The sequence below is a fragment of the Thermobia domestica genome, chromosome 5 (genome assembly GCF_964235325.1).
Source record: "Thermobia domestica chromosome 5, izTheDome1.hap1.1, whole genome shotgun sequence".
Classification (NCBI taxonomy): Eukaryota; Metazoa; Arthropoda; class Insecta; order Zygentoma; family Lepismatidae; genus Thermobia; species Thermobia domestica.
In genome coordinates, this window is record NC_137458.1 from 252,536,277 (window position 1) to 252,548,661 (window position 12,385).

Below are 12,385 nucleotides of genomic sequence, written 5' to 3' on the forward strand. Positions count from 1 at the left end.
TTATTTCTTGTTCTCAAACCAAATTTCGTTACCTGTTAATTAAAAAAATATTTTAAAATTACTTACCGATGCCTGACCAATACAAGAAGTTTCATCTCCCACTGGGAACCACGTTTCCCCATTTCGAAATATTTTTTAACTCATTACCATAATATGATTTTTGTAAAATCTTCGAATAACACTTTAATTTTTACTAACATGCTAAAATACAAGCAACTTTAATATGTGCGCACAAGCATCGTATTCATTTTGGTTATGTGAGAAAATCAAATGTGCTTACTATTTTTCCAGTTTAATCATACCATTTTATACCTAGAGCTGGAAGTCAAGTACTACATTATTTATTTAACATCTTACCAGGGGCGTACGCAAAGAGAATGGTCTGGGGTTCTAACCCCTGTGCTCAACAAAATATTGTGGAGAAACAAACATTTACTATATTTAGATGTGTATACAGAAAAGGTGCATGTCCTGAAACAATAAGACATTGGGTCACTAGGATATCCAGGAGGAGCGCGTGTCTCTTCCCCGTAGGGGAAATTTTAACTCTTTTTGTTATTTCAATCAGCAGAGTCGATAGGAGTATTTTTCGTGTCAATATGTTGGACTAATGATAGTGATTCTACAAACTAGCTAATACCTCCAAGTATTATAGCGGGTAATATTTTGCGCCTCCTCCAAACCTACCATCTTCTTGCACAAGTAAAATACTAACTAAATAAACAAATAAAAATAAAAATAAAACTTTCGAAGCCGAAAGTCTAACTTGAGCAAAAAATAAATAAATAAAATAATAGTTTGACATGTTTTTCTGTAGTGGTGTGTTCCTGTGGTCTTCAACACTAAAGTGAATGAACACAAACCTCTGGAAACTTGCTATATATATATATATATATATATATATATATATATATATATATATATATATATATATATACACTCAGGCTTATACAAACTGTAGAACGGAAATTATAATACAGCAAATTACGAAAAACAAATGCAATAGCAACTTTTCTGCAGGCATCTCCTTTTAAAATTTCTCCTTCATTAGAGACACTAAACTAAAAACACACATGGACTACACAAAAGAAGGAAACTAAAAATGATAGAAAGAGAAAGAAAGGAAAGAAGGAAAGAAAAGGATCAAACAAATGTATTTATATTGTGTAGAAATTAGTTTATTAAAAAATATCCGATTTTGGGGATAACGGAACTTAAAAGTTAATATCCCAATAGCAGTAATGACTTCAGCTTTAATTTGACTGGGAAACGGACAGACAGAGGATCTTTTTTTTTTTTTTTTTGAAGGGGGGGGGCAGTTACTTTCTTTGGTACACGGATGAGGATAGTTTTATGTTATTTGGCCTACATTACAATACATCTGGTGGGGCAAGCATAGTCTTAGGCTATATATATATGGGATATATAGCCCAGGTATGCGTCCGCCCTCGCGCATGAAAGTTCTGGACCTACCCCTGGTTTGAGTGTTTAAACTTCCTCCTTTATTGGATTTCCGTTATGCTATAGGGCCTTACGCTTGCTACCGCCAGTCGACTGGCATAGTTGAGCAATAAAGTTGTTAGTCTCACGATCAAATGAACTGTCTGTGGTGCTTTCAAATCCCGCTCTGACCGTATAGGATGTTCACCTCCCGTCATCCTCTCTGGTATAAAGAACATAAACATTAAAAGTAGAATTCTAAACTATAATACAATAGAATGCTTATTAACAGAAATTTTACTAAACTTTTTTTTTTTTTTTTTACCGTACATCAGTCTTTCCTTGGTTTATCTACTTTTACAATGTTTTACTTAATTCACTTCTTCACTCAAACCAATCACACAGAAGTAACTTACACTTAAACGTTTATGGTAATTAAGAATACACACGAGCAAAGGGACTAAAACTGACGGTAGTCAGATAATGCCTTTGATTCTTCAAATATTCCAACAGGCAATAAAAATGTAATGCTTTAATAAACAGCAAGAACTACGTACACTCTAATCGAGAATGCAATCAGAGTCTTTAGTATAGGAGCTAAGAACGTTAAATATTATGGAATAATAGAGCGCATGTGCTAAACAAGAGTATTAGTGGTGCAAAATCAAGCATATCTACCATATAAAGAACATGGCCTACAAAACGTATAGTGATAATAGTCACGAAACTAATTTACACTGTAAAATGTTACAATTTCTTTAACTTATATGGACCATCGTATTTGAAAAACATATGAAAAAAGAAATACGTGATAAATATGTTCTTGCACTGTACAATGTGCTGAACTGACCTACACTATTAATCTCCAGTTATTATTTTTTCCTCTGGCATCCGATTTGTTTTAGTGGTTCCAACATGTAATAATAGTATTAGGGATTGTCGTCTTTTCATACTGCACATATTACTCTTAACTACCCACAGTGCATTTACTGCAGATGGACAACATATAATAACTTAAATTGAAAAAGATAATTAAGGAATTTTGCAATGATTAATCACTCGAAAGGGAAAGTGAATGTACCATAGGTGTAAAAAAAAAAAAAAAAAAAAAAAAAAAGTTTTGTTAAATATTAATAGATGTGCATGTTTGCTGTCAACAGTACCTGTTGCAAGGAATTACCAGATCTTTTGACATTTTATTCTGATATTCAATATTGTGTGTTCCGAATTGTCTGTTTATATGTCTACATAGATGTCCTAAGCCATGCATGGTTCTGCAACGTGTAACACGAGACTGGATTTTTGAGTGACCTTTTGCTAACGACTCATAACAAGAAGCCGTAAAGTGGGACGAGCAATAACAGATAATGCATATAGGTGTTTGTATATAAGGAGGACCTCTTGGTCGATAGAAGCACAGTTCGAATTGTCTTCGAAGTTGCAAAACATCTACATATTTCTACCATGAAGATGGTAAGTGTAGAGCTTCTAGAAGATCAGTAGTTCTACCTGTTAGTGTCCCTTTTAAGTGATGCGGCTATATGAGTCGTGGGTCTACGCAATAGTGTGAAACTTAATATCATATAAACGCCAACAGAGAGTCGAACCGGGATCTCTTGTGCTAGCGCGAAAACTATACTATTTAACAAAGTGTAAGATCAACAATTCCAAAGGAGCAAGCCCAATAATTATAGGTCATCGTGGCTCATAAAATAAGCTTTTGCTTCTAATGTGAAAATGACTTGAAACCTTTCAGTTTTACGTCCAATGGTTATACCGTGTACGCTAAAAGAGACGGTGATGACGAAAATGGATGGAATGGTCGAATGAAGAAAGAGAGACAACACCGAAAATTTCCTTGTACACCTGCGATCGAACCGGGGACCTCACACACTAGAGGTGAACGCTCTATGACTGAGTTACCGTGGCCCCTGCTTCTAATGTGCTAAATTTGTTGGTTCGATCTTATACACTATGATTTTTTTCAAAATGAAATGAAATGAAATGATATTTGTGAGTTTTACGTCCCACAGTTATGCCGGTTAGGCTAAAGGAGACGGCGATGATGAGTAATGAATGAAATGGTGGAATGAAGAAAGTGGGAGGAAACGGGAGAACCCCGAGAAAACCCACGCACACGGTGTTTGTCCACCACAAAGTTCACTTGGCGGAGCAGGGTTTGAACCCGAGACCCCTAGCACCAGAGGTGAACGCTCTACCACTGAGCCACCGCGGCCCCCTTTTTTTTTTCAAAATAATATACTAGTAATGAAGTAGTAACAATAACAAGGTAATAAGTAGTAACATTAAGTAAGTAAAAAGGTAATAAGGTAGTAAGAAGGTTAGTAAGAATAAAGTTTATCGAGCTCTCCTGTTTTCACTCATGATTCAACAAAATATTTTAATTGAAATCAGTGGTGGCTCTTGAGGGGAATAGTATTTTTAAATAATAATAATAATAATAATAACCTTTAACGCTTCAAAAATAAGTGAAGAAAACTTAACTGATAAACTAAAACTGATATTTCTCATATAAAATAATAAATAGATTAGTTAAATTCCATTTCATTATTTTGAAGATATAGAAGTTTAATTTTTACTTATGTGACTTTCCTCAAAAGCCACCTCTGATTATATTCCTTTTGCATTTATCAACCTTTTAGTAACTTTGTGATCTCTTAAATTATGTAAAACTATTGTTTCCCCTCTACTCTTGACTTCTCGTCTCGTTTTGTAAATTCATGTACAAAATGTATGACTGGATTTTTTTTTTTTTTTTTTTTTGTTAATTTGATCTAAAAGATATCAGAAACCTTTAGCGTCACTAGAGGTCCACGAAGACGAAGGGTGTAATATAACAATATTTAAAATGTTTATTAAAGGAGTATAGGTATTGTGTAATGCCTTGCACATTTTTAAACGTTCATAAGTGCTATTCATTGTGTTTGTGCAATCACTTTATCAGTTCATGGTTCTTATACTATGAATCATGTAACGACAAAATAGTGTTTCAAAGCTAACACTTGGGTGAACTTGTGTTGCCCATGAGACTCCTGAAATTTGTAGTCTTTAGTGGTGGATCTAGCACGGGGCCGGAAGGCCTAGTATATTTCAAAGTTTATAGTAAACTCATGATATACCTATCACAGTCTTGGTTCTGGCTGCTCCCAGTTTTACGATCCAGATCCGCCTCTGCTAGAATCGCGATGTTTGTTGTCTCGTCTCGAATTTACACATACATTTCTCGACTCGATTCTTGTTTAGTTTCTTTTCTTGTGGTTAATACTACCTTTTAGGTAGTATGGGTAACAAATCTGATGTTTAACCAAAGATTATGTTTCCTTTTACGATAATATCTGGGCGTATGTGCTATACATAAACTAAACTTGTTACTTTGGTGTTTAACATGCTTAATATTTGTATGTCGATAATTCGAAATATGGAACAACTATTACACTTGGGTTTCAACAAAATAAGCTCCCATTGGGAATACCTCTTCCCATTGCTCAGGCTCAAAGTAAGTAGTTCAACATTTAACCTCTAATTTGCGAGTGGGACACATTGGGTCAATAGCAGAGCGTTTGCCTCTGGAGCGTGGGGTACTTCGTTCGATCCCCGGTCAAGTAAATGGACGAGATCGTGTCCGTGGGTTTTCCCGGGGTACTCCCGATCCCTCCTACTTTCTCATTCCACCAATTTTTCCATCATCATTCACTTGCCTTAATTACCGTCTCCCTTAGCTTAAAGGGGATACTAATGGGACATTAAAATAAAATATTTTTTAATATTTTTCTGTAGTTTGCGAATTCAAATCCCGGGTGAAGATTGGGAATTTTTAAGTTTTCAATCATGCAAATTACTTCATGCAAACAAGCAGTTGAAACCAGCTTATGCTGACTCTGTAATCATGCATTGCAATAGTTTGTTGCTATCATTTTTAAGCGAATGCTAACTTGATTCCTCTCATGTGTTTTAAATTAGTTAACGAGGCAGATTGAATTGTTAAAATAATACTATTGCATTACGTTCACGTGACAATGAACAAATTAAACTTGGGAGCTATTCAATACAAGTTTGAAAGATGTTCCAAGGAGTTTATGTAGTTTAACACTTTTAACGTTAACGTACGGTATTACTGCTCTTCTCATTCCCTTAGTCAGAAACAGGTTTGTAGAGGAACCTGTCTAGCCTATATCACCTTTTAGCACAGTGCCAAGATTGGTTTAGGAATATTAATGAAATTACTGTAGATTGTGGTTTAACTGTAAACTTACTTTCTACTAGATAAGCTACACTGCATTGCTTCGATGAAAGCTGGCATTCAGGTCAGGGGCGTCATTTAGGGGGGCAGGGAATAGCATTTGCCCCCCTTGAGTTCGAGATGTATATAGATTTTATCAATAGAATAGTAGTAAATCAGTGAAAAACGAGAAATTTTACTTATATCAAGGGGTCTTGCCCCACCCAAGCGAAATCTGAAATGTCGCTCCTGATTCAGGTTCGATTCCTGTCGTATGCACAAACTTTCTACTACTGATCCAGTATTTCAGTATTTAACTTGAAATTGAAATATAAATAATTATAATCCAGAAAGGTAGAGATTACATTATTGTTAGCCAATGTGCTGGCCATACATCTTCCTGTGGAACGTGTCATTTTCTGCATCAAGCGTTTCAGAGGCTGAAGAGTCAAACACTTTAGTTTTAGCTTAGATTTTGTCTGTTAATTTATATTAATTTGCACAGTATTATGTAATTACTTTCCGTATTTTCCAGCTTATCGTTTTGTTTTTCGCCTCCTTCGCCGCAGCAGTTCCGCAACGAGGTGGCGGATCTTCTTCCTTGCAAGATGTTCCAATCGTAAGATCCCTATTGGACATTGAGCCTTTAGGAAACTACCAGTACAGGTATTCAAGAATAATACAGGTATTGAAGAATAATATAGAATAATACTTCGTCCAAGAATAACACTATTAATTAACTAACCGTAAGTGCAGAAAAATTTAAATATTTTTTTTTCTGGCTTAAAGAAACATAAAACCTCCAGGTTGCAAGTTTTAATTTTAATAAAAGGAATGAAAATAAGTTTAAAGGTATTTTAACTTTCGTTTAAAAAAAAGAAAAGAAAGAAAGAAAAAAGAAAGAGAAAAGAAATACGAGTTCAGAAATTGTTCATTCGTTGAAATTTAAGGTCCCTTTTCAACACTGAGGCTCAATGGAACTTGGACGTACAGTTTGAGATGGAAATCGAAAAATCATAATTCATTCATATGTCATTATCTCATAGATATGGAAGATGTTTCGGATTTTTTTTAAGAAACATTTTTGTTGTTTATCAACCAGGCAGTTCAGTTTCATGGTAAATATTAACTCTCTTTGGTGCGTCTGTTCCAGAAGATTTGTTGGTTCTTGAGAAAAATTTTATTTTAGTTTTTTTTTCTTCTTCTTTATAATAGATGAAATGAAAAATGAAATCTTTGAGTTTTACGTCCCACAATTATGCCGGTTAGGCTAAATCTTTATAATAGATGTTAGCTCAGTTTGTTAAAGCAACATGTAAAAGTAAGCGAGGAGCGCTGCATCTAATGTTGCAAAGAATACAAAAATAATAAATAATATTTTGTTTATGATAGCTTTCTCTTTCTGTGGGAGAAATACTTAATATTCTCTAAAGTGGTATCCATTTTCTTATCATAACGTCCAAGAAAATGTTTAAACTTCGATAAATATGTAAGCTACGGAAAGTATAGAGAGTGAATGTATAAAGATAGTACCTTCGGATCATTAACTTATGAAGATATGTATTGTTGGTTATATAACTTTTTGTAAGTAATGTCAAATTGTAGGAAAAATTCCATTTCGTGGGATTTTTGAATGTTATTATTATTATTATTATTGGAAAGGGAGTTTTCTGTATGCACACATAAATAAAATCCAGGGGTGGGAAGTAAACAATGAGTCACTAATAAGCGCAAAATCAAATGTTGATCGTCAAATTAGAGGTCTTTGTACGAAATCTTTCCTTTCCCGTCTCGAAAGTACATGCTAATGCGATATGAAGTGAGTTAATCATATGCAATATATTAAAAGACTAAAGCGGCAACAAACAGCATTTTTGGTTGAGTATTTAAAAAATAATAAAAAATAGAACAAATAAATAAATAAGAGAATGAAAGGATAAAGTAAAATACAAAGCATGCAACTATCAACTTTCAAGACGTTTCTCACTTTTTTTTTCTTTCTTGTTAGCAACGCTTTGGGCACAAAATCGTGATATAGACACTGAATCTCTAACAACAAATTTATTTATTTTCGGTTAAGGAAACTTTTATTCATAAACTATTTTATAAAGATAGGAAGACAGAAATATATGGGTAAATAATTTAGCTGTATAATGTACAAAATGAGTCACCCCCAAGAGTTCTATTATCATATTACATACCATACTTATAGTTAGCATAACGTGGGAAATTCAAAAGTAAAATGCGTTTTTTTGCCCTTTGAGATAAATAAGATTTTATAATGTTTAAGGTTAGTACCACTGCTTTCTGTTGACAGCAGTGATTCCCGCAAGCGGGTTTTACCCATGTAGCGGAGTGTTAATTGACATGTAAAAGAGACTTCTTACCTCTAAAACGAACATAATTCTTGTGTGTGTGTATCACTTGCAAAGTTTTGAGGAAGGCTCAACAGTGAAACTGTACGGAGTTTTTTTTTTTTTTTATGATAAATTTCCATTCTTCGTAAGTAAACACGCCCACTGTGCAAAGACATGTAACGCGTAATGCGGTGTTGGCACGTGGACGCAAGTGGTGTCAGTTGTTGGCATTGTTTTGCCATGGTGTTGCAAAATGTAGGGTTTTTCAAGCAATGATTCTGTACGACTACCCTTGAACATTTGTTCTATGCCTTTTGAGCGTGTAACAGTGTTTCGATTGTTTACGGAGTTTAGATAGGGTGAATCCTCGCTAGATGTTGAGAAGCGCTTTGGAGGCTCGTGTACAGCAGTGACTGATAACGTTGAAACTGTTGAGGACATGGTAAGAAAATTTGAGTTGAATATCAAGGAGGATTAGTTGAAAAGATGTAACAGCTGAAATATAGGTATCTCCAAATGTTCTAAAACTTCTCCTGTTTTCCTGGTATATTTTTATTTATAGTACTATTTCACAACTTGCAATGGTCAAAATTATTAATATTGATGAATCGATTCATTTATTCTGATTCATGAAAATGGTCCCTTCATTTGATTTTCTGATATGAATCACCGAGTCTTCTGCGTTTTGTTTTATGCAGACAACTCAACTCATTTCCTTCACATTAATTGGTTCGGAATGATTCGATTATATGCATCGTTTAGTCTTAAGCACTTTTCTATCGCGCAGATGAATCAGATGAACATTATAATACGATTAGCTTGGGCCACTGATGATTATACTTCGCTGTGGCTATGGCATTTGATATAAAATAAAATAAAATAAAATCTCTAAGTTTTACGTCTCACGAATATGCCGGCTAGGCTAAAGGAGACGGTGTTGATTAAAAACAATTGAAATAGTGGAATGAAGAAATTGGGAGAAAACGGAAGAAATTCGAGAAAACCCACGCACACGGTGTTTTGTTTCCCCACAAAGTTTACCTGGCGCGATCTGGGATGGAATCAAGGACCCCGTGCACCAGAGGTAAACGCGTTACCACTGAACCACCATTTCCCCGACATTTGGTGTGTGTTTACTTTCGCGACAGTTTTTAGATAATATTTCTGAATAGAATTTTCATCCAGGTGCCGCATTATTAATTTGAATTACCGAGGAGGGATATATATATATATATATATATATATATATATATATATATATATATATATATATATGAAATATATAAAAAATAAATTGATCTTGTTTATGATTGAATCATGGGGGAAATTCCTGAATTGCTCCACATGAATTTTGAAATGAAGCTTAGTTTATTGTCTACCTCAAATTCAAATTTTGATAGTCCCGGGTTCGATTCCCGACGGGAGATCGTGTGGTTCGGATTCCACGTTAATCAGTAGGTCCACGTCTCATATAGCCTCGCTGCTGAACGGAACGCTAAACTCAAAATCAACTCAACTTAACTCAAATTTTGATGAAAATAGTATTCTAAGGTAGTATGCAAAAAATTGGGAAACTCACGAGCCCGACAAGTTAAGAAGATGGGACTCAATTTCTGAAGTCCTTATGGAATATAAATGAACACATCTCGAGTGTTTTCGAAAATATCCTTTTCAAGGAATAAGTATTATATTATTATTATTATTATTATTATTATTATTATTATTATTATTATTATTATTATTATTATTATTATTATTATTATTATTATTATTATTATTATTAAGCACGTTGAAAGTGACGTTGTCCGCAGTTGCTATAGCATCAAAGTAAAACAGCTAAACAGTTTCATAAATTAACTTTGGAGCGTTGTTATTACCTACCTCGAGCAAAATATTATCTTGCCAGTTTGATTGAAGGGAGTACCCAAGAGAAGTAGGTGGGTTCAAAATTTATGCCGAAAATAGAATATCTTAGGAGTCTTTATCATTGCATTTTCTTTGAAATGAAAATCCTAAAGAGGACAGTGCGTTCAAATATTTTAATAGACATTGTCTTCCCTCTATGAGGAACGGGTATTTCAGCTAGACCTTATTATAAAGTAAAAGGTCTCAGTCTGCCAGTAACGTTAATATGCAACCTGCAAAACAGTTACAGGTTGCATAATCATCTAGGCGAAAATATCGTTATTCTTAATTCCTTATAAAATCTATCGCAAAGCTACTTCCTAATATTTCGTAAATCAGGCTAGTAGTTGTTGCTAGTTGCGCGTCTATACCAGAAGAAGTCGCTACCGTGCATGTAATTTGCAGTCAAGCCGATGGTTTAGGTTGAACAAATAGTACAACTAGTAGGTATATGGTAATGCTGATTTTGTATTGTTATTGCATAACTTGCTTTTTGTCCTTCTCCCGTTGTCTGCAAAAGCAAACAAATTGTTATTCTCTCCTTTTCTTATCCTCCAAACTTCCTTCGGCTGTACACAAAGATTATAGTTCTGTGCATAGACCCTATTCAGCTTTAAAAACATGGATAATTGATTCGCTCAAACATTTGGTGATTAATGGTTCACAATATCACCACAAGAAACAATTCATTAAACAATGATTCATTGTAAGAATCAATTAATTTCTACAAAGAATCATGATTCATTTTATTTAGACCATAATTCAATCTTATTGATCTCATCGTTTGTGACTGACACAACATTATTCTCAACTTATTCTTTCTATCCACTACTTAAGCTCCTTGAGTTTATATTTTACAATAAAACTTTTGAACTAACACGAGAAGAACTGCTCATTTTAATAATATAATAATAAAATTAATAAAAATCATTATGGGATTTAGCGTTATCTGCCTGTTTCGAGATCATATGAAACATGGAAGAACAGCTTAACGTAGAATCTGAAACACATCGTCTTCCACCAAAAGTCGAATCCGGATCTCTTACAACATAAACGGAAGTTCACAACCACTCAGACGCGAGTAAATCTTTAATTTGTTATAATTTTTCGTCCTGTATCAAGATCAAAATTATTACATGAAAGGTATTTAAAGTGAGATTCAGACTGTGTAAGTCGGGTTCATATACAAGGCCACATAGTACAGCCCTTTCTAGGATAGAATTTGGGAGCATGAGCTTTCGGTACAAGCACAAGCATTATTGTTATTATTATTGGTCAGTAGTAGTAATAGTAGGTTTAGTAGTAGTAACTGGTGTTTATCTAGAATAAGAGCAGCAGTGGTGACAGTATTATTTCATTTTTAGCAGACCCAAAGATTAACATTTTCTTAATTGGATTAATATTTGATTCTTATAGCTATGAGACAGGTAATGGCATCATTGCTGAGGAAACTGGTCAAGTGACCAACGCAGGATCTGAGGACGAAGCTGTTGAAGCCAGAGGTTCATACTCTTTTGAAACTCCTGAAGGTGTGAAGGTTGCCATCACTTATGTTGCTGATCGGGAAGGCTTCAAACCTCAGGGTGACGTTCTTCCAACTCCTCATCCTGTTCCAGCTTACATTCAGAGAGCACTGGAGTACATCAGAAGTTTGCCACCAACACCTGAATCTAAACAAAGAGGCTAATAATGTGCAGAAAAACTCAATCGCTGGAGAAAGCAATTTTAAAAAAAATGTAAAAAGTTTACCAGAAAGGAATAAAAAACATTCTTAAAACTATTTTCTTAAACGTGTTATTGTTCTTGCTTTTATATCATGATTACGGTTTGAGATTTTCAGGGGTAAGCCCCAAAGGAAGGAAAAGATAGCTAAAATAAGACAAGAAATAGATAAAATGTGCTCTTTTCCTTAACTATTTATCATCAGGTCTTTTAGCTATTTTAAAAAGAATTAATATCAACTATTACGTCTCTATAATATTACGTATAGCCTATACTTGGCAATATTAAACATTTCAACGCAGGGGTGTAAATAAGGGCCCCGCAGAGCTCGCAAGACAGAGGGACCCCAAATCGTGAAGTGGGACGTACAGAAGGGGCCCCACCAGCACACAAGCTTTTAGTTATGTCACTGTTTCAATGTTGCTAACTGTAAGCGTGTTTCTACTTGGAGACGAAACACCTTTCATGATGCTAAAGCTTCAATCCATATCCTCACACAGCAGTCAGGGCAAACTTTGCGCTCACTCGGAGTGGAAACTCTACAGATACTGGAAATTCGGCAATATTCGATTATCCTGAAAGCAAACCTGAAGCAAAACTATTTAATTGTTGCCTTAAAGGAAAATACATAGTCCGCTACTCTCTTTTTAAGTAATGTTGTTTTAGGTTTTTAATGGTAGCTGTCATAAATTTATAAACGTAAATACAAAAAAAAAAATGA

The 12,385-nt window shown here is 34.5% G+C and overlaps 1 protein-coding gene across 1 annotated transcript; it reads left to right on the forward strand.

The window, feature by feature from the left end:
- Nucleotides 1–2,798: 2,798 nt before the first annotated feature.
- Nucleotides 2,799–11,690, forward strand: LOC145684819 (larval cuticle protein LCP-17-like). Its single transcript, XM_081757187.1, has 3 exons — nt 2,799–2,913; nt 6,216–6,346; nt 11,359–11,690. Exons 1-3 carry the CDS (start codon nt 2,905–2,907, stop codon nt 11,627–11,629), a joined length of 411 nt encoding a protein of 136 aa, XP_081613313.1. The 5' UTR covers nt 2,799–2,904; the 3' UTR covers nt 11,630–11,690.
- Nucleotides 11,691–12,385: the final 695 nt, after the last annotated feature.